This window comes from Typopeltis vanoorti, chromosome 24 (genome assembly GCF_054136105.1).
Source record: "Typopeltis vanoorti isolate ZY-2024b chromosome 24, IOZ_Tvanoo_1.0, whole genome shotgun sequence".
Lineage (NCBI taxonomy): Eukaryota > Metazoa > Arthropoda > Arachnida > Uropygi > Thelyphonidae > Typopeltis > Typopeltis vanoorti.
This window is the reverse complement of record NC_143572.1, coordinates 32,652,552-32,677,026: the sequence shown is the minus strand read 5'-3', so window position 1 is coordinate 32,677,026 and position 24,475 is coordinate 32,652,552. Positions and strand designations below refer to the sequence as shown.

Here is a 24,475-nt window from a genome sequence, read left to right as displayed (position 1 = left end):
TAATATCTTCTCTATTTCATTTTTAATCCTATTTATCAATATTCTACAAAAAATGTTAGCAGGTACTGAAGAGTAGGCTAATTCCTCTCCACTCGCATCTAGTGAGATCACCTTTTTTTTTTTTTAGGGATTATAATAATCACTGCTCTACTGTTTAGGTATCTTTTCAGTCTCTAGCACATTGTTGATGATCAATTACAGTTTATCAGCAGCAGTTTTGTCTTAAGCATTTCTGTTGCTATATTATCATTGCCTGAAGCCTTTCCACTTCTCATTTTCTCTATTGCATTCATTATTTCATTTTAAGATATAGGGTTTGATATTAATTTAAATTTATACTTACAGGAGGAGGTTCTTCCATTATTGAACTTCTAATCATGTCGGTTATATTGTTGTCTACATTTAGAATTTCATCAAAGTGTTCTTTCCATCTTCTAATGAAGCAGTTGCTTTTCTCCTATGAACCAGTTCCTTCATTTAGCAGTAAACCATCTTTATCTCTTATAGTATATACTTGCTCCTTTTCTTCAGAACATATTTTCCTTGTCATCTCATACAGTCTTCCAATATGCCCTGATGTTACAGACTTTTTTGCTTCTTCTGTCAAACTGTTCCACATAATTCCTTTTATCTTCTCTTGCAAATCTTTTAACGAGCTTGTCTTTCTCTCTGTAATTGCTGAAATGAATTTCTTCAGCTCTCTGGGATTTAGCACTTTCAAACATTTATCTTTTTGCCTTTCTTCTATGAGTCTTCAAGTCTCATCTATAACAAAGCATTGTTCTTTTTCTCCTTTTTAGCACCCAATCAGTCTCTTGCAACCTCATTAAATACCATTTAATTTAGCAAATACTACTATAAAAAATTCATCCATTATAACAAACTACTGAAAAGTCCCAACCAAAATCTAATAGGCACAATGCTATGTTAAAAAAAATTTAGTTTGCATTCAGTTGGTATAGTGATAGTCAACCGTACCTAAATTTCTTGTGACTTTTCAAGTTGGAGGTTCTGTGATTAGAGTCCTAATTTTTGTAATTATTCTATTTTTTTTTTTTTTTTTGAGGAGCAGCTATTTCTTACCAACTGTTATTCACATAAGTTCTTACTATTTGTTTCTCCCCAGTATCTCTCTCTCTCTCCCCTTGCTGTCCAGATTATATCTGATCAGTTTTGTATTGTGTTTTTCCATTCTGTTATAGTATGACATTTTATAGCAGTGGTGTCCATAACATCGATCGCATAAAGATTTTTAGTTGGTCACCAAGAACATATTCATATATTCCTCTTAAAATGGCAATTATCAAACCTGCTCATTGTTAAAAATTTGTGTGATAGAATTCAAAGCAAGACATCACTCCATTCTAATAGCATTACCAAAAATACATCCATTCTTAGAAATAATTTTGCATAAACGACTCCACTTGAAGGCTTCACATACCCATATAATACATTATCTGTTGTATGCAACCCTATTTCCCTTTATTCAACATTTATGAAAAAGACAAGGTGCACATGCACCATTTACTTAGTAGTAGTCATAATGGTAAAAGTGAACATTTTATTATTTTTTATTATTAACAATACTGTCATAAAGGCATTGTTGTCACCTAGTTTATTAAAGAAGTTTGACCTGTCCTAGATCAAATGTCATGATAAAAGTATATATTTAAAGGGTTATTCAGCTTCTTAAACTTAGCAGTTCCTCTAATCATTTTGTGTCTTCTTTAGGATGATGTGTAGGTAAACAATTAAAATTTTTAGGTAGAAATTAATAAACCAATAAATAATTTTTTAAGTAAACAAAGTTGATCACGGATGGATATTTATTGTAGAATTAGATCCTTGTAAAAATTAGTAGACATCACTGTTTTGTAGTAGTATTATATTCTCTTGAGTATTTAGGCTTAGCTTTAGCCTTTTAAAAAAGGCTAAGAGTCTAAATGAAGATTGTTAGCCACTGTAGGAGAAAGACTATAGATACCACATTCCATGTTGGTCATAATTTCTGAGGAGGGTAATGCCACTGTCTTTGTGGACCAAACTGATTATAACAGAAAAATGAGCACACTTATTAAACATTCTTCTGCATACCAGATTATAAGGATTGGGATCCTACAAATCTCAAAGAAATAAACTATATAAATTATTAGAAAGAAGTTGCATCTTGGCCCATAAAAATGACCAAAAAAACTAAAACCTTAGCATGTTAAACTACCTTGGATATATGCAGTCCCAAAAATTTGCAAATGTAATACCCCTCTCTTTTCATCAAGTAGTTGATAGCATAGACATTTCCACCTGCAAACTTGCTGAACAGTTTGCTTAATTACCCCCCCTTCCATGATGGGCAGCTCTCTGTTCTTTATTAAAACTGTTTACTAAAACCATAATAGAAAATCTTAGCTTAAAAAAATTCAGGCACATTTATGATCAGTTTTGACATTACTTCATTGTTCACTCGTGTAATTTTCAGAGACCCTTGACCTTATTAAGCCACATTTCTTCTCTGATATTTATGTTCAGATTCACCAGGTATTCAAACTATTTTACATGGAAAGGAAAAAATATACAAATGGAAAATAGGGAACTGCTACAGGGTCCCCTCTTTCCTCCACTAGCCAATTTCGATATGGAATTTTTGGAAAACCAGGCACCAACACTACTACACATAAACAAACAGTTTGGCTACACTATGTTGATGTTTTTACTATTGGCCTCATGACCTACGCAGCACATTATATACATTTATAGTACCTTTGAACAACCAACATCCAAAAATTCATTTCACCATAGAAAAGGAAATTAACAACTCTCCCCTCTTCTTAGACCCACTAGTGACATGACTTCCAAACGGTTCATTATTTTTCTGTGTATAGAAAATCCACACATATGAGAGGATGCTTACATATGCAATTACACCATCATTCCCAGCAGTATGGCATCCTCAAAACACTTACTGCAGAGCCTGGTCTATTTGTTTTAATAACACAGCTCTAGAAACTGAACTTTGATACTTTTATGACACTTTTTTATCCAATAACTACAAACTATAAAAATAAAGAAAATACTGCATGACCCCACCATGCCTCTTACAATAACACACAAGATCATAACAAAACTATTCCCATTGTTTGTGTTCAAGGTATGTCTGAAAAGATAGTTAATGTTTTCCACAAATATCTCCATAAACCTTTCAACCTACATTCAAGTAGCTACTTTTATCCATCTCCTAAGGATCAACTTCATCTTATTGTACATCCTGGACTGTATAAAATTCTTGCACTAGCTTGAATTACTTTGGACAGACATTTAGATGTGTTAACATTTGCCTTGAAGAACACAAGAGCCACATTTGCAGTCATCTGCATGGCAAGTGAGCACTGGAAGACCATGTTCTTTCTATATTCTTTCACACAGGCTTAAATGGAAGAAGACGAGAGTACTGCACAGAAGTTGTTACAGGCCAAAGAGACTATTTTTATAATCAGCATCAGCTATGGAACACTTCCTCAACCTCATCGGGTATGGGCATATTAATTTCCAAAAAAGATCTGGAAGTCAGTAATTCTAAGACCACATTAGCATTAACTTAACTGTGAATTATCTGCATTGTTATCTGACTTCAGTGGGTGTCATGTTAGGACATTAATTCCTTTTGTTACAATTTGAATTGTTTTCATAACATTCTGATTGAGTGCTTTGTGTCACCATTGTTGGAATTTGGCTCTGATGATGCTGGTTAAAAAAATCTCAGGAAAATATTAGCAAGGTTAATAAATGAATTAATTGCTATTTATACTGTTAACCAACAATACATAAGCCTTTCTATATGAAGCTATCTGGTGCAAGATAAAAACTATCAGGACAAAATATATAGTTGATTGTTGCAGTAGACCAGGAAGGGCTGCAGAAGAAGATGTGGATGACATGCACCAGAAAATTTGTTCACTGTGCTCAAGATAATCATCATGGAGGCCTCAACTATGGGAACATAGATTGAAAGAAGTAAAAGACACACTAAAGGAAGGAATAAGGGAAATGCAATTATACAGCTACTAAGAAACATTTACATAAAACAGCATCGAATGGACTCAGGTTATGGATAAATTCTCTGATGCTATCATCACATAGCATCAGAGAATTTGTCCATAACTAAGATAACCACTTTGCCTTCACTTGGCAATGGCAATCATACAGTCTTGACCTGGGAAGTTGCCGAGCTCAGTGATTCAGCATCTGCTCTAATAATTCAGATTTCGAAATTGATCTCAGCTTGATTTCAAAGTGGGTTCATCTGATTGAAATCAAAAATTCTAAATATCAATTCAAAATGCTCTTTAAGAGTATGATGCATGTCAGTTTTGAATGTTAACTGATCTTTTATTCTCTTCTTAACAATGTCCATGTCACATTGAAGAAATACTGTATATTCCGGCATACAAGTCGATATTGGAATTTTTTGAGTTTTATAGTATACTCGTCGTATAAGTCGACTCGAAAAATTTCTTTTTCGTATTGACCAGTTGATCAATAGTGAACTAAAGTGCAATGGCTCCTTTTAAAAGAATGAAATATGACATGAGTTTTAAGTGCAAAGTAATTAAATTTGCAAAAGAAAATACTAACTGTGTTGCTGTACGTCAGTTTGGAGTAAACAAAAAACTAGTTCACGATTAGCGAACTAGTTTTCGCAAAATAAAATCAGATACAGTAATAAAATCTTTTAAAAAATGTGCTATATCTAACAAATCGGATGGCTTGGAAGATGATTTTGTTTACAATGATGACGAAATTGATGCTAAATCTGATGGAGAAAATGAATACAATTTATATGACGATATACTGGAAGAAATACAGAACCAGAGTACAATGAACTTTTCATACATCCAGATAGTGAAAATTAACTGTTAATTATGTAGTTACCTACCTATTTTCTTTTGTAAATAAATAATTATATAACATGTAAATAATTTTTTCTGTAAATAAATTTGATGTAAGTTGAAATATTTTTACTTATTTACCCTTTTTGTATGTTGCTAATAAATTTAACAGAGTATGATATGTACTAGTTTTTTCTTGGAAAGCAATCAATTTTTGACCTGGCGTATAAATCGACCTAAAAAATTTAGTACTTTTTTCCAACGCTGAAAAGTCGACTTATACGCCGGAATATATGGTATATAGAATGTAATAAATTTTTTATTTGTTCCTGTGTATATATTTGTATTTTATTTTTTCTTGTGTTAACTATTATTTATTCATATTGTCCACAACACATTCTCTTAAAAGATCTAGTTACTAGCTATATGGTAAGGAATACTGGAAAGCTATTAGAAGATTCAGCAAGCTTCATTTGAAAAAAATAGCAATTTATGAAATAGGCCTGTGTTTCTTAATGGCTGTTGCAATGCTGATGTTATTAATACTTAACTGTGTAAATATAAGGAGAAGATCAAATCTATCATGGTGTACAGAATTTATTAAAAAAATTCTGTACACCATGATTGTCAAATAGACCAGTTGCATCAAGCCAAAAAGCAATTATTTTAAAGTAATACTTTTTCTTGCAGAAAGGCTTATACACTGGTTAAAAATGATAATTAATACTTAAGTAATTGACAGTGTACACTAGAAATATAAATTAAATCAACTTTAATATATATTTTCAGATATTTCGGCAACATCACATTGCCATCTTCACGGGAACTTAAAATAAAGACGTGCATGCAAGTACTACATAACACCAAATGAGAAATGAAGTGAGGAAGCTACCATTTTCCTAAAATCCTGATGGTGCCCCCTGGCAGGCTATATTAGGTGTTCTTGGCCTTTGGGCTGAAGTTCTTCTGCTGTATGTTTCCCAAATTTGGGGCAGTCTCATGCATCCAAATTTGTTGAGGTTTGGCATGTTCCTAAGGGCTGAGGCTGATTCCATGAATAGTCTTTCATATTTGAACTTGCTGCGGTGTATTACTGTGGCTTTCTTCCACCTTATTCTGTGGCGAATATCCAGAGCATGGTCTGCAAGCTCAGAGTGGCTGTACTGGTGAAATCGGATGTAGTCCTTGTGTTCTGAGATTCTGATATTTGCTGTCCTGCCTGTTTGGCCAAAGTAGGACAATTTACAACTGCAAGGGACCTGGTATACACCAGGTAGGTGGGGAAGCGGTTGGTCTTTAGTGGAGCAGATAAGGGATGCTAAATTTCTATATGGTCTGTAACAAGTGGTCAAGTCATGTTTTTTTAAAATTTTGTTGATTTTTTCTGAGGTGCCTCGGATGTAGGGAATGGTGATGGATTTAGAGTAATCTTTTTTGTGAAAGGGGGGAGGTGGGCTGTGGATATCTGGTTTTAGTATTTTTTGGATTTTTTTTTTTGGGGGGGGGGGGGTAGCCATTGGCTGAGAAAGTGTTAAGGATGTGATTTAGTTCAGTGGTTAGGGCTTGGTCATTTGAACAGATTAGTTTAGCCCTGTTGAATAGTGTCTTAATAACTCCATATTGTTGTGTGTGTGTGTGGGGGGGGGGAATTGTTGGTGAATGTATCTGCCTGTATGGGTGGGTTTCTAAAAACTGAGAAAATCAAGTTTCCATCAGGTTGGCGGGTGACTAGTGTGTCTAGGAAAGGGAGGCTATTGTTTTTCTCTTTTTCCAGGGTGAACTTGATTCTAGGATGTTGGTTGTTTAAGTGTGTTAGGAAAGAGAGGAATGTATCCGGGCCATGTGGCCAAATAGCGAACGCATCATCAAAGTAGCGAAGCCATATTGTAGGTTTTTGTGGGGCAGAGTTTAAGGCTTTCTTTTCAAAAGTCTCCATAAAGAAGTTGGCCAAGGGTGGGGAAAGTGGTGAACCCATTGCTGTCCCCCTCTATCTGTTTGTAGAATTTTTCCTGCCAAACGAAATAGCCTGAGTTCATTGTGAACTGCGATAGGGCTGAGATATCAGGAGGAAATTTAGCTTGGATTAGTTCTAAGGTTTCTTTGAGGGAGACATTTGTGAATTAGGAGGAGACATCAAAACTGACCATTTTTTTTTATTTATGTTGGAGTGTAAGGTTTTCTATACTGGCTTTGAAGTGGGCTGAGTTTTTTATGTGTGATGCTGTGTTGCCAGTATAGTGTGAGAGCACTTTGACTAAATATTTAGCTAGTTTGTAAGTGAGGGAATCGATGCCATCCACTATGGGATGTAATGGCACATTTTCTTAAATTCCCATGAAGATGGCAACGTGACATTGCCAAATTATCAGGAAGTATATATTAAAGTTGATTTAATTTATATTTCTAGTGTATGCTGTCAATTCTTTGAGGGAGACATTTGTGAATTAGGAGGAGACATCAAAACTGACCATTTTTTTTTATTTATGTTGGAGTGTAAGGTTTTCTATACTGGCTTTGAAGTGGGCTGAGTTTTTTATGTGTGATGCTGTGTTGCCAGTATAGTGTGAGAGCACTTTGACTAAATATTTAGCTAGTTTGTAAGTGAGGGAATCGATGCCATCCACTATGGGATGTAATGGCACATTTTCTTAAATTCCCATGAAGATGGCAACGTGACATTGCCAAATTATCAGGAAGTATATATTAAAGTTGATTTAATTTATATTTCTAGTGTATGCTGTCAATTCCTTAAGTATTAATTATCATTAAAGTGATGCTGAAATTAAATAGCTTGAAAACAATCTTAACCGAAAGCATTTTGAAATGAATTCTAGAATTTCATTAACCTCTTCCAGATGAGCCATCTTTAAATGCATACTTAGATTAATTCAGAAAGTTGAATTCTTTGAGCAAAGAATCTGCAACAGTGTTAAGGTATTACCCATTTCTTCTCTTGATAAGTAGTTTGAGTTGAACAAACAGACCATTTACACAAGATGAATTAAAAGTCATGATTTTTACCTTAGATGTAGAAAAAGCCATCTGAGAATTATCCTGAGATAAAACGAACAAATTTTTAATATTATTATTATTGTTATTAAAAAAGACTTCCAGGGAGTCAGGAACTCATTGAGAGAGGCCATACTATTTGCACCAGCTGTCATACTTCAATTCATTCACTCAACTTGCACACACAACATCCAACGGCACTCCATTCCAATCACGTACTACTCTATGAGAGAAAAATCTAGCCTTAGCCCCTTCTTGGCAGCATTCATTCTCAACTTCGATGGATGCCCTCACATCCTTTCCCCACCCTCCATAAAATGAAAAATATCTACTGAAATTCTGTATACCCTTTCAGAAGTTTGTAAGTCTCACTCATATCACCCCCTCTTTTTCCTATTTGCTAGTGTCTGCAGCCTACAAATTGATATAAAAAAATGATATCAGGATATCAATTGACACTCTCTTTGCTCACTTTCCAGACCACTTTTCCACAGGAAACCAGACTTACACATAATAGTCCACTTGAGGTCTTATCAAAACCTCTTGATAAGATCACATGTAAAGAGGCAAATATATCTTGTAAAGAGGCAAAATGACTTCTTTATCTTTACATGTCAAGATTCTTTCAGTATTGCCATTATTCTCTAAGTCGTATTTATAAGTTTTGCTATATGACCATTGAACTTCAACTTCCTGTCTACTAAAACAAAAGATTCCTAGCCTCGTCAGTTTCTTCAAGCATAATCCCACTGATATAATATGACATGGGATATCTAATCACACCAAAGTGACCTCACATTTATTAACATTGAAATGACAGCCATTTTCACATGCCCACAATTCCAGTCTATTTAAATCATTTAGTAAGTACTGCATATTAGCAGCACTCCTGATTACCCTACCTACCTATCTCTGCATCATCAGCAAATAGCTGTATGTCGCATATCAAATCATTCCCAATAGCATTAATGTACAGATTGAATAACAATGGACCAATGACTGATCCTTGAGGCACACCACCGGATACTTTGAATCTTGCAGATTCACACCTTCCCATATATGACATTTTGATATCTGTCACTCAACCATCCTCTTATCGATGCCAATAGTTTATAATCCAATCCCATATTCTCCAATTTATGCAACAGTCTTCCATGCTGTATTTTGTCAAAAGCCTTAGCAAAATCCAAAACATATCTTAGTGTATCTATTCTCCTTGTCTAACTCAGTGGTAACATTATTATAGAATGGGAGCAAGTTGCTAAAACATGGCCTTCCTTTAGTAAACCCATGCTATTTGTTGCAAAGTAGAGGTTCACTGCCGACCCATTTCTAAATGCAAGCTCTAACCAATTTTTTCAAAATCTTCACCACTACTCCTAAGATACTGATTGGTATAGTTGGATACGTTGGTCTTTGCACCACCTTTGGGCAATGGGATTACCATACATTCTTTCCACTCCTGTGGAATCTTTCCTGTTCTGAGACTCAAATTATATCGCCTGGTCAAGGAAATAGCCAGTTCAGCTGGACACTTCTTTAGCACCCGTGTTGATATCTCATCTGTTCCTGTTGCTCCTATTGTTCAGTTTCTGTAACAGCTGTACTACTTTCTCCTCATATGGTGAAGAGGTAGCAGTGAGTTCAACATTGATGTACCAGGTTGACAGCTTTTAGCAAAATGACTGCTCATCAGTCACCCGCATACCATCTGCATTCAGTAGAGTTATTCTTTCAGGTTTATTCTTTCCTTTACTTGCAGTATAGTGATAGAATTCTTTTGGATTGTCTTTCACTTGCAGAGTCGGTTTCTTTTCATACTCAGACTTAGCTTTCCGTATAACACTTGTGACTCTTCTGGCCTGCTGTTTATAATTATCATAACTGACATCATACTTATGCACACGATATTCCTTCCACATCATCTTTTGCTTATGAATCTCGTACTTAATTAGATTACACATTCATTATACTCCTGCTCTATTTATTCTTTGAACACCAGGGACATATTCTGTTATTGCATCACTTAAGTATTCCCTTAAACACTTCCCACGCACTGTCAATATCTTTCCCATCCAATAACTGATACCATGGTACAGAACCCAGCATACCCCCTCAGTTGCAAATTATTTAGTAATTTCTCATGACACCATTCCAATATTACTCTAACCCATTCGAAAATTGATAGATTGCAATTAGTTACATTTAGCCTCTGGCATATGGGTGAACTGACACTGACATCAGCAAGTTGCAGAGACATATTTGTTTAGAATGTCTGCTGTCCAGACAGTACAGTCTCTCGAACTCATGCAAACAATAATGAGGTTTTGTAGTTACGTGTATTTAAATGAATTAATTTAGTGCTCACAATTTTAAAGGTGATATCTAGACCGAAAAAAGGTCAACATTGATATAAGTGATACTTTTGCTATTGCAAGCACAGCTGCTGCATCCACTCAGTCTGAGATTGGAAACTTGCACACAAAATGTTTTTCATGTGCACATGGGTCAGCAAAAATTAGAAGGAATATTGATCAATATCTAGACTGGTTTTGATAATTTAATTATCAAAATCAGTGTAGTGTTAAATACTCTGCATTAGAAAGAGTTGCTTGGTTATAAAGTGAATTATATTTAACAATAAATTTTATTCTTGTTTTTATCATTTATCCAGGTGTGAGTACATGAAGGAACTTCACGACAGATTACTTTTACGTGGAGGCAGATGTTGACTTAACATCAGATTGGTCTAGTATCCATAATGCATAGCACACCAAACCTTGTAGATATATTGCCATGCATTATGGTGGAAGTCATTTGTCTCCATATGGCAGATTCCTTGAATAGCTTGGTGTCTAGTCTATTCAGGATTCTTATTTCTTTCTTTCTTTCTTTCAGCAGAAGATGAGAATAACTACCACTCTGCAATAAATATTACTTTGAAAGAAATTCCAAAGGAATATGTACAATTCTAGCAATGTGGTTGATCATCTCTTACACTATTGAAAATTTAGTAAACCACAGTATATTTTGAGTTGAGATTTGAATATATATATATATATATATATATATATATTATTATTATTATTTTCTTTAAGGGAAAATTTATTGGAGTAATTGGCAGAGTTGGAAGTGGGAAATCCTCTTTGTTAGCTGCAATCTTAGCTGATTTGACAAGACATGAAGGTACAGTTTCAGTTTCTAAGGTGGATCGCCAAGTTGGTATAGGATTAGTTACTCAGGAGCCCTGGATTAAACATGGCACCATTCAAGATAACATACTCTTTGGCAAAAGCTATTCCATTAGATATCGAAGGGTATTGGAAGCCTGTGCTCTTTTGGATGACCTGAAAGTGAGTTGCTGTTTGATCATTTTATTACATCCTGTCCAGTTTCAAATCTATCTGATCAGTGTGACTCTACTGTGCAAATTAACGTAAACTGTATATGTGCAGTAGTTATAACACATTATAATACATTTTTGGTAATGGAAATCATGAGTCTGAGATTTTTGACTATATCTTTAAATAGCTGATCCATGTTATCAGTAGTTAGACATACATCAGTTATTATCTCTTTTGATTTTCTTATGTTTCACATACTTGTAATACCAGTAACAGTTTATCATTGTAGATGATATGGAGCAAAGATAGATATGTCTGAATATGATATCATGAATCAGCTATTTAAAAACATTCATTGGCATTAGCACTTCTGCCTTCCAGCAACAATCCCTAGTAGATGTGATAATTAAGCTTGTTCACACAAGTACTTATTTATCTCTTGTTTCATTTTCTTAGACTCACATGTTTCAATCTAAAAAAGTGTTATCCTTTTGTGTATTTCTATATTGAATATTATCTGTCTAGCAAACATTCAGAAAATTCAATAATTATGAATACTTTAATCTTATAATTCAGTGTTCAGCAGGCTATGCAATGAACATGATTTTAAATAGTTTAAGGCAGAGCTGACTACTACTACCGGGTGCATCCCCAGGTGGCAGATCAGGGAACGACCTTCAGATATGGAGGCTAGCTGCAACATAAGCAGAGCAATCTGGCGAATAAGCAGCTGTGGACCAACAGTAGCTGATCTATCTGGGCATGGGGGAAGCAGAAGTGGCAACTCTCTCTCGCTTAAAACCTCACAAAGCCTGATGACAACTCGGTGACTTCCCTGACAGTGGGAAGCAACATTGTCAGTACTGACACAAGGTTGAAGCCAAATGATGATGATGGAAAAGCTTGTGATCAGCGATTTGCAGATGAAAATATGATTATTTTGTACGTCTGTAATACTGCAGAGCAGAAAGCAAATGGAGAAACTATTGCTCTACTTTATCTCCAGAACAACCACCGTGGTGAGCAAACTCTTACAATTGGCCCCGAGTTCCTGGTGTCCCTTAAATGGGACAGGGGTGCGAAGAATCTCCAGACTCAAAATGGTATCCACTTTTAAAATCGCAACTTGGAATGTCAGAACTCTATATGAAGCTGGCAAACTAAGAAATGCCACAAGAGAAATGAAGAGGCTGGCTGTCCTGATTTTGGGAATTTGCAAGACAAGATGACCAGAATCTGGAAAGTGTCAACAAGATAATATGGCAATGTATTACTCTGGAAATAATGAGAACAAATATCGACATGGTGTAGCTGTAATAGTAGATAAAGAAATCAATAAATCAGTAATAAATTGGATCCCATTTTCTGAAAGGATAATGCTGTTACGACTTAAAGGAAACCCCGTTAATATAAATATCATCCAAGCTTATGCACCCACAGCTGACAAAAGTGAAGATGTTGAAGAATAAAAGAGATTAAAAACCTGACAAAGAAACATGAGATAAACATAGTGATGGGTGACTTCAATGCAAAAGTGGGCAGAGGGGGGGTGACGGAGAAATTGTTGGGGAACATGGCTTAGGCACCAGAAATGAACCAGGAGATTGCCTTGTCCAGTTCTGTCAGGAAGAAGATTTAACAATAGCAAATACCTGGTTTAAACTATCACCCAGAAGACTGTACACTTGAAAATCGCCTCAAGATAACCGCCATAACATTGTCAGAAATCAAATGGATTACATACATAAATAAAAGATTCCACAGTAGTATAGAATGCAAAGACTTACCCTGGAGCAGATATCTCATCAGACCACAATCCCACAGTTGCAGAAATATGTCTTAGATTAAAATCAGCCAAAAAATCACAAAAGAAGAAAAAGAAAATTGATGTGAAAAAACTAAAAGACCCAAAGATAAATAAAAAAGCCAAGACACAGCATAACCTGAGATTACAACAGATTAACATAGAAGAAAATAAAAGAGTGGAGTCTCTTTGGAATAGCTTAAAGAATGCAATCGTAACAACAAGTATTGAAGAAGTAGGTTACATGAATAATATAAAACAACAGGAATGGATGACAAAATGACAAATGAGATTCTTTCTTTTATTTCGCAAAGGAAAATTGGATGAAAAATTTATATACTGAGATTGAACTGCTTCGGAAGAATGATCTTATACAGATCATTTCAATCTGTATAAGAAAATCAATGAAATTTCCAGAAAACTCAGAAAAAAGCAAACAGTGTCTCTAAGAGACGAAAGTGGAAAAATAGTTCTAGAAGAAGAGAATAAAGCAAGATTTGGATAAAATATGTAACAGAACTCTTCAACGATACTAGACAGAAGCCTATAAATATAAAAGATAATATTCAAGGACCAGCAATTCTGAAATGTGAAATAGAAAATGCTATAAGATCCAGTAAAACAGGAAAAGCCAGTGGACCAGATGATGTGCAAACAGAATTTTTAAAATTAATAGAACCAGATAACATCAAACTTCTTGAAAAACTATTCAATAACATATATGAAAGTGGCGAATTTCCAGCAGATTGTATTCCATCTCTTTGAATTACTTGTTTGTTCCATGCACCAATGGAACAAACAAGTAATTAAATTAATTTTCAGTATGAAATATTTGTGCTATTTTCATTAAAGTTATTTGCTGTATCTAACATGTTTGCTCCCTTAAGCACATGTTAAGCATGTCCCTAGCAAAGTTACTGAAAATGTACTATAGGTCTCCAGGTTTCCAACATCTCATGGGTAGGATCAACATAAAAGAAAAATAGCACAAAGGATCACTTGGATTAAAAAACCACTAAGGAGCATTATAGAAGTTAAACTTCTCGAAATATGAGTAATTCTTAGGCATCCTGAATTCCAACCTACGCTTCCGGCCAGCACCCATGGAGGATACCCTTTCTAACTGCCTTCTGTCTCTCATTTCCTCTTTATATGATCAAAATACTGTGCACGGTAGTCAGATATGATCACATCTGACTGCTGAAAAATTTTTTGTGGATGAAGATGAAAATGCAGCAAAGACAATTTAGAAGCAGGTGACTAAGATGGTGATGTGTCTGTATAATGCTAGCTATAAGGATAGATTAACATTTTCTTTGAGTTAAAATTCATTTTATTGAAAAAAAAAAGAGAGAATGTGCTAGAAACATACATGTTACTGAGGGATTTTATAAGATATATACAGAAGAAATATTTCAGTAAATTCAGAAGTGATTATCCTTAGAAATTCATCTAGAGCAGTGGTCGCCAAACTTCTTTGACCGTCAACCCCTTCAAGAGTTTCTTGACTTTTTATCGACCCCCTTTATTTTACTATTACGTAATTATAACAGGACAAGCAAAAAAAAGATGCTTATGTGAGTTTTTAGATTGTTTATTTTATAGTTACAGTGTTTCTTGTATCTATAATATAGTGTATATTATTATATTGGCTTAACGTCAAAGGGATATGTTTTTGTTTTTGACATCCTTCTTAACATTACATATTTGATAGGAAGGATAAATAATATATAAAATATGAAATTTAATTTAGATAACAAAATAACAATAATACAATCTTCCTATAGGTATATATAGGATGTACAAAACTACCAGCCCTGCTCAACTCTTCAACATAGAGAAGTTTAGTTCGTGAATGAATAACGATTGAATTATAATATGTATGTCAATGAATTTTAGAACATTAACGCTCACTTGTATGTTGATGCGCAAAAATGATAATGGATCGAATGCGTGTAAGTAAATAAGCAACCACGCACGTGTTGCAATCTCACTACTGCCGCGGCGCCGGGCGGGAACCACCAACATCCGTTTATTGGTAAATACGTCATTTTGGCCTACATGATTGGCCTCCGTAACTATTTTCATGACCTTGCTCCATCTTACAGGTCCTATTCATGACTTTTTATCACTGTTCCCACGATTTACTCTTAATTGCGTTGTCATTCAGGATGGAGGTAATCCAAGTTAACCGAATTAAATATTATCCATACAATGTTGAGAGTTTATTTTTCACTTGGTTAGACTATAATAAGTTTAGTTTAATCCTTTATCCAAGTGTGAGCAAACAAAGTTTGTGCCTGAAAGTATCTTCAGGACTGGGGTAAGGTAGTGCAACACCAGGCAACTTGTTGCAAAGGTGGAGAAAGCTCTCACTACTCCTATCTCAGTATCACCCATAATGCAAAGCACATCTCCTTGCAGATATGTGTAATGCAATGCATTAAGGCAGGGCCACTACCCATACCGGTTTCGACCTTTATTGAGGTCTCGTCAGTGGGAGCCAGGCTCAGTAGTGGAGATACAAAGATAGAAGCAATGAAGGTCATCCTAACCTATAGGAGTTGCCAAAGGGCGTGCAACCTTATTATTAAATTACTCCGGATTCAGAGAAAGATGTTGAGAGTTTATTTTTCACTTGGTTAGACTATAATAAGTTTAGTTTAATCCTTTATCCAAGTGTGAGCAAACAAAGTTTGCGCCTGAAAGTATCTTCAGGACTGGGGTAAGGTAGTGCAACACCAGGCAACTCGTTGCAAAGGTGGAGAAGGCTCTCACCACTCCTATCTCAGTATCTCCCATAATGCAAAGCACATCTCCTTGCAGATATGTGTAATGCTATGCATTAAGGCCTAGCATTACACATATTAATGAATAGCATTACACATATCCGCAAGGAGATGTGTTTTGCATTATGGGAGATACTGAGATAGGAGTAGTGAGAGCTTTCTCCACCTTTGCAATGAGTTGCCTGATGTTGCATTAAGGCATAGGATTACACATCCACAAGGAGATGTGCTTTGCATTATGGAAGATACTGAGGTAGGAGTAGTGAGAGCTTTCTCCACCTTTGCAACGAGTTGCCTGGTGTTGCACTACGTTACCCCAGTCCCGAAGATACTTTCAGGTGCAAACTTTGTTTGCTCACACTTGGATAAAGGATTAAACTAAACTTATTATACCCATGCAATGATGTCTTATATTTTTCTATCGACCCCTAACAATGTTATATCGACCATTTTGGTGACCACTGATCTAGAGTGCTATCCCTAGAGTGGTGAAAGAGCAGAATAGGTTGCCAGAGAAAGTTGCAAGCACATTGTCAGTGAATGAGTTTAAGCAGAGAGGGGGAGATAGACATTTTATGAATCATGTTAATATGTACTTTCTGCAATAAGTCTTAGATATCCTTAGATACCCAGATGATACACTTGATTCTCTCCATAGCAAACTTGCAGGGACCACAGGAATAATTTATTATAGTGGAGGATTCATTGTACTGAATTTATTCTAGAATAGCATTATGCCTAGCTTTCATTGGGATTTGTTGTATTATTATAGTGTTTTGTTATAGTGAAAATCGGTTGTAATAATAACAAGAATAAGCAGTTTTAATTTTTAATTTAACTTAATTTTTAAAAAAAAAAAATTATATTAAAAATAATCATGGTATTCTGTAGGTATATCCATCAGGAGATCAGACTGAAGTGGGAGAGAGGGGAATCACATTAAGTGGAGGACAAAGAGCACGAGTAGCTTTAGCAAGAGCTGTGTATCAGGTAAATGTGGTTTTGATCCTTAAACTACCAAGTAAAATTCATTAAAATTGATAAGGTTAGAAAATTTATTAAATGGACTTATGAAAATATTGTGAGGATAATTTTTTGTAATGAATTGTTAAGCTTATTATCCAATTTATAATAATTAAGACTCCTTGAACATATTTTACTTTCTTTGCAAATTCAGCCTATTATCTGTTATCCACTTCTCAAACAATTCTTCAAAAGCTTTTTCAACATTGGGTTTTAGAGAAGTTGTGAATAGGCTTCATATCAGTTATTAACAGACCTGTTTAAAATTCTGACTGAACAATCAACAACAAATTACACGATAATCACAGTAATTAACTTAAATGAAAGTACAGATATTTCATACTGAAAATAACAGTACATCATGTGATTATTGTGTAATCTGTTGTTTATAGTTATGTCACAGGTACCTTTAAAGATTAGTCTAAACAGTCAGTTAAATATGATAAGAACTGACTGATTTTTCTGAAATGTTATGTAGTTAAGCAGCCAACTAGGAAGTTGGCAAAATGGATAATGTCTCTGTACTCCACTCAGGAGGCTGTGGGTTCAAATTTTGCTGTAGCATGGATGTTTGCTAGTGTCTTTAGGTGATAAATGAGTTTCATCACTAGATATGAGACCACAAACTTGCTTAATAGAGGTCTGACGTTGGTTGAAAAGTATCAAGTTTGGCCTCTAGGGTAGAAGTGCAAAACTAAAATTTTGTATAATACCTTCTAGGCATGCTGCTATTTCCTTTTGTGAAATTTCATGCTAATAAAATACACTATCACCTCTAACTGTAGCAAATTAATCATACAGTAGCATATATCTCACTGTAACTATTAACTACTATATAACAAATGTGCTCAGCACTGATATACTGAAAAAGTCCAACCATAGCCCCACAGAGACAATACTATTCTAAAAGAAATTCATTGTAGCATACTATCCACAGTAACTGTTTCCAGTGGTCCCTACAAGTTTGCTATAGTGAGAGTTGACTGTAACAAATTCACTTACTGTAGCCAGCTACCAGTTGACTGTAATTGTAGATGTCTGTGATTCCCACACTGGATTTTATCACAGGATAAATTGCCTTACTAAGTCTAGCAAGGCTAATTTATTTTTAATTATTAATTCACATTCTTTTTCACACGTGTTAAGAAGGATGTCGTCACCGGTTCTCACTTACTTTACTCTTGTGAATATTTTCATTTTTCTGTTACAAGTATTAGGAGGGTAAGATTTAATTCGATGATAAATAGATAACCACCCCTTAATTGTACTTAAAGTAAAAGTAAGTATGCTACCCAACAGACTGGACAAAATATATTGTACCAACATTGTTTTGCTCTGTGTTTGACACAGCTATTGAGGTTTTCACCCCCTGATTGCAAGAGCGTGTTGAAGTTTACTTTTTAGTATTATTTTAATGCTAGCGAAATTGTGTTCTGATTTGTAAATGAAAACAGTTAATGAATTATTCCAGTGTTTTGTTCATTTTTGACTTATTCGATGTATGCAACCATATAAGTTGGCTTCAAAATTAAGGATTTGGTTTTGACCTCTGAATAAATAGGTATAATGAATTAGAATAATTTGGCCAAATTAATATCTTAAAAAAAATACTCATTGAAGTACACTTACGGCAACTCTTTTTCTAATTGGATTACAGAAATCCAACATAAGACTTTATTTTTTATTTTATGTTTATGGACACCATTTGAAATATTGTATCTAAAAGAAACTGAAATTCAAAACTAAAAACATAACCTATTAGTAATGCAAACCAAGATATAAAGGCTAACTGCAATTATCCCAAGATGCATGTGTGCACTTTGGGAGAATTGCAGTTAGTGCTTGTTATTGATTTAAGTTTTTAAATATTCATTAATCAATAAATACCACCATAAATACTTTTAAAGACATTAAATTGGAAAGTACAATAATTCATTATACTGTCTATAGGTTAAAAAAAAAAAACTTGAATTTTTTAGCCCGTCCATTGAAGCCACCATTATTAATTAAGTGTTTATATAAGCATTGCAGGACACTGTTTCCCCTCACCAAAACCATATTACAAACATATAACACACATAAAGTCTTCAATGCTGTTCATTAAGAATCACCTGTAAATATATCATATATGAATCACACCCTGATTGTCAAGTGATGGGCAAGGTGACATTCACCTTGTCCATCACTGTGTTAAGTTTTTTTTTTTCCCTTTAAGTTCCTGTAAGGTTTAAGCAGCAAAAATATCTAGAAGTTTAAGCTTTAGTGGGCAGTAAATATTCCTGCAGACTGAAGTTCACAGCAGGAAACACTAAGGTAGATTCTGCATGCTGTGATGGGAAGGGTCTGGGGACTGTTGAAGAACCTTGAAGGATAGTTTAACCAATTAGCACTATGGTGATATGCTGATATCTGTCAGATAGCCAGCCATTCTCCAATCTAGTGCAGTAATAATATACAGTCCCATCTGTTCTAGTTTAACTATCAATTTATCATGTGGCAGTCTATCAGAAGCCTTTGTAAAGTCTAAGTGTACTGCTGTATATCCATATCCCCCCCCCCCCAGGGCACCTGTTACTTTATTGTAGTAAGTAAGCAGATTACTAAACATTATCTTACTTTAGCAAATCCATGTCATCCATCAAAGATAATACCATTGTTTGTCAACCTGATCTTGGTTCTTGCTAATCTCTTCAGCTATAACACCTTACATACAGATGGGCCTATAACTTGAAGCTTGAGTTCTGTCACTACCATTATGAAATGGTACACCATTGCCTTCCTTTCTTCCACTTTTTGGAATTTGACCCAATGTAAGACTCACATTAAACAATTTGTCAGTACCAGTACACAACGATATGCACAGCTCTGATCCTCGCTGCATAAGCAAAGGCACACAATCAAGTGAGTGGAGTTGGTCATCATCATTAGAAGAGACGTTACAGGACAAAATTGAAAACAAAACGAATTTCAAAAAGGAAACCAAGTAAAAACAAAAAAAAAAGCCAAATATTATATATTACACATATTGTAATCATAAAAACAAGTAATCCTAATAACAATATGAGTGTTTTTACTTTCCTTTCATAAAGAGAAATTATACGACCTTCCTGAAAGTAACAGGAAGTTATTCACCTTAGTGAATAACTACTTTTGTATAGCACAATTTCTACAAACATCTTGAAGAAAAAACTGATTTATGAAGCTTTCATTTCTTCATAACAGCTCCATCTTTGTTATTTGTAATCTACAAATCATTACTTTCAGCCAGAAAATTATATAAATTATAAATATAAATAAATTATATATATAAAAATTATAATTATAAATAAAACTATAATTATAATATATGGGGTGCTTAAGGGTCAAAGCTGTATAACTGAGAGGAGACCTCCACATAGCCTTTAAAGGAATGCAGAGAACCGACCAGGACTTTGACCTAATGTCCAATCCTCATCTTCTCGTGGCACCCTGTTGGGTATCTACCTAGATACTGAACGAACAAGGTTAGGCTGTCAATTTGGGATTTAGCCGACCAAATTGTATTCTCATTGGCTTAAACCAAAATACAAAATGATGGTACACAACATGACAAAATTTCATGTCGGTTATGGCATCGCCCGGTTAAACAAGGCCCCCATTGTTTTCGCCAGGGAACCAGGGCAAACAGCGAAAAGTCAGCTACTGGAACAAATCTGAAAACACACCCCAACTCAACATCACCAGAGTTAAAGATTGGTACTATCAACATAAAAAGCCTGAATGGCAAAGAAACGGAGCTAGCTGATGAATTAGATAAGTACCAGATCGACATAATAGGGGTGACTGAAACAAAAAAGACAAATCTTTCTGAGCAATAAATACAAAATGTTATATTCAGGCAATGTCAATCAAAGAAAAGAAGAAGTAGCCATAGTATTCAACACCAAATATGAGGCTAATCTTCTTGAATGACAGGCAGTTTCAAGTAGAGTGATGTGGGCAAATATCAGAATGGCAAACTGGACAATGAGACTTATTTGTGCCTATGGTCCCACAGAAGGTTCTACTAAGGTAGAAGTGGAGGAATGTTTTGAGGCTTTAGAGAAAGCAACTGACACAATGAAAAAGGAAAAGTTGGTCCTTGTTGGGGATCTAAATAGCAGAGTAGGATTTGATTGTCAGATATACAAAAATATTTTGGGAAAATTTGGAGAAAACAGCAAAGCTAGTAATAATTGCAAATTCCTGTTGGATTTCTGCTCAGGACATGGACTGGTTATTATTAACACCATGTTCCAACATAAAAATGTGCTCAAATTCACATGGAGAGAAGAGGCAAGGAATAAGAAAAGTCTCATTGACTATGTTATTGTTGATAGTGATGTTTTCTGGACACCAGAGTATACAGAGAATTTGAAATTGGAAGTGATCACTATTTAGTCTTGAGCAGGATATAATTGAATTTCATATTGAAAAGAATAACATGTAAGAAAGTTTTAAAGTGAATAAAAGTTGAGCAGCTCTCAGATGTGATTGAAGAAAAAATGAGTTTGAGAACAGGAACCAAACCGTGGAGATTCATTGGCAAATCCTGAAGAAAACCCTGATTGATTCAGCCAGAGAGGCATGTGGTTGTCTGCAAGGATAGAAAAATCAGAACTCCATGGTGGACACAGGAAGTTAAAGAGGCAGTAAAGGAAAAGAAAGCATATCAAAAGTTCCTGGCAAATAAGTCAGCTTGTGCTCTTAGAGAATACAGAAACAAATGCAAGAAAGCTAAACACTGTGTAAAACTAGCTAAACAAAAGTCATGGGATGAGTTTGGCAAGAACATAGAAAATAAATATCAAGAAGGTGGTAAGATATTTTGGAGGTTGTTGAAGAAGCTTAGAAATGGAGGAAAGAGCACTGTAAAAGGAATTAGAGATGATAGAGGTGACATGAAAACGGGAGAAAAAGATATCCTTGAAGTATGGAGTAATTACTTTGAAAAATTACTAAATGAAACAAGCAGTGATAACAGCACAGTGTTAAAAAACATTCAACAGGCATGCAGTCAGGAATACATATCCATACTTGCAGTAGAAAAGCCATCAAAGGCTTGAAATGTGGGAAGGCAGCAGGAGTAGATGATATTCGACCAGAAATGCTGAAGTATGGTGATATAAAAGTCTTACAGTGACTGCACTGCATAGTTCAGAAGGCCTGGACAGAGGAATGAATTCCCAATGATTGGAGTAGAGCTCTCATAGTACCCATATATAAAAAGGGAAATAAAACTGAATGTGAGAATTACAGAGGTATTTCCCTACTGAGTGTTCCTGGTAAGATTTATTATTATTATTATTCAGGCCTCCATGGAGTCAAAAGACTCATCTTGGGAGGTCCTTCCTAAGAACATAAAATCTGTCAAGACTCATCGAGGTGAGGTCCCCCCCCCCCAAGAAACACAAAGTCTATCATACCACTCCTTCAACTCATTGACCGTTCTCGCTCTCACCACTCCATCAGGCAATGCATTCCACGGTTCAACCACCCTCCATGCAAAGAAACCACTGCTCACCCTCTTGCTCACAGTTTCCTTTCATAACTTCCAGGGATGGCCTCTTGTCATCACTCCTTCCTGCTGTTCAACCAAGCAAAAGAACTCCCCAGTGTCAACCCTGTAACCACCTCTCAACAGGTTAAGTCTCAATCATTTCACCTCTCCTTCTATCCACCAAACTCTGCAGTCCACATTCTCTCAGCCTATCCTCATAACCAAAATTGTAGTCCTGAAACCATCTTTGTCATCCGTCTTTGTACCCTTTCCACAGTTAATTTATCCCCTTCAAATTCTGGGGACCAAATCTGAGAACAATAGTCTAAGTGTGGTCTGATCAGAGACTTATACAATGGAATGATAACCCTTTTATCTCTGCATGTCACTGTCCTTCTCATAATTGCAGCAATCCTCTGTGTTACCTTCACCACCTTTGCAATATGTCTCCTAAATTTCAGGTTTCTATCAATCTGGAGTAATTTATGCAAGTTTATGTAAGTATACTTGAAAAATGGTTGAGAAGAATTGTGGAAGAAAAGCTTGATTCAGGAGAAATAGAGGCTGTCAGGATCTGATCTGCAGTTTACGACAAATAGTTGAGAAATCATGGGAATATAACAAAGATTTGTATTTAAGTTTTGTCGATCTGGAAAAGGCATATGACAAGGTGCTAAGAGAGAGAAGCTATTCAATACGCTACAGTTATATGGTGTCAATGAGGCATTATATCAAGCAATACTTAGTCTTTATTTGAGTTGCAAGTCAGCAGTTAGAATTGAAGGAGGTATAGAAAGATGGTTTAATGTTAAATCTGGTGTGAGACAATGATGTACATTATCCCCTCTGTTATTCATTATATGGATCACATTATGAAGGAAAGTGGTATTAAACATGATATCAAAATTGGAGATATCAATGTCAGCTCTTTGCTTTATGCGGAGGATGTTATACTTCTAAATAAATCTGCTACAAGTCTGCAAGATTTCCTGACTAAATTGAATAACTGTTGTTAATAGGTATGGTATGAAGGTCAGCAATAGAAAGACAAATACAATGAAAATAGGCAGAATCGGTGAAATTGTCAACTGCTGGTGAACCTGTGGAACAAGTAAAACATTTCAGCTACTTAGGCACGATTTTTAGTGAAGATGGTAAATTAAATATGGAATAGACAACAGAATTAACAAAGCTGGCATGGTAGGAAGTCAATTGTCTTCCTGTGGGTCGTTTTCCTGCCAACCTGACAGGGAACACTTTTTTTGCTAATTTTTTCTCTCCCATTCTGCTTAAGTGACCATACCACTTGTCCAGTATTGTCTGTTCTTATATTTTGGTCTTCTGAGGCCTTTCTTATTGTATTATCAATCCACCTAATCTTGGTCTTCCTCTGTGTCTTTTTCTAGTCATTCTGGCTAAAAACACTTGTTTTGCTAACAGTGTCAAGTTCTAATTAAGAAAAAAGCCAAACTGCTATTTTTTTCTGGTGAAGTTGATAAATTAAGGGGATAAAAATCCCTTATTGTTTTTCAGCCAGTATGCGAAACTCTAGGATCGAAAACTACTATCTAAGCGTTTCATGCCAACGAACTATCGGCGAATCCATGCGTAAGTGACCACTTGGTAGTACCACACCAAGGCAACTCGATGCAAAGGTGGAGCAAGCTCCCTCACTATTCTTGATATTTTCTCATAATGTAAAAACACACAGCTCCTAGGAGATGTAATACTGCTTTACATTATGAGGAGAAGTGAGTAGCTAGACCTAGAATATCAAAGTTTTAAGTGAAAAGAACTTGCATACCTTCGCTATATGAATGCCAGAAAAGGTGTGCCACTATATATTGTATTATAACATATTATAATTAAGAAGAAAAGCCAAACTGCTATTTTTTTCTGGTGAAGTTGATAAATTAAGGGGATAAAAATCCCTTATTGTTTTTCAGCCAGTTTGCGAAACTCTAGGATCGAAAACTACGATCTAAGTGTTTCTTGCCGACGAACTATCGGCGAATCCAAGCATAAGTGACCACTTGATAGTATAGTTCGCCCACCATTTGTAGGTTCCTGCTTCTCGTCTTTCCAAGAATAGTCTATTCATGCTG

The 24,475-nt window shown here is 35.3% G+C and overlaps 1 protein-coding gene across 1 annotated transcript in view; it reads left to right on the top strand.

Moving 5' to 3' along the window:
• The window catches only part of LOC150093085 (ATP-binding cassette sub-family C member 10), a 231,437-nt gene that overhangs the window by 48,102 nt on the left and 158,860 nt on the right, over positions 1-24,475 (top strand). The window contains exons 5-6 of the mRNA XM_090414153.1: positions 10,991-11,245; positions 16,721-16,819. Coding sequence (XP_090270279.1) covers positions 10,991-11,245; positions 16,721-16,819 — 354 coding nt within the window. The remainder of the gene's footprint in view (positions 1-10,990; positions 11,246-16,720; positions 16,820-24,475) is intronic.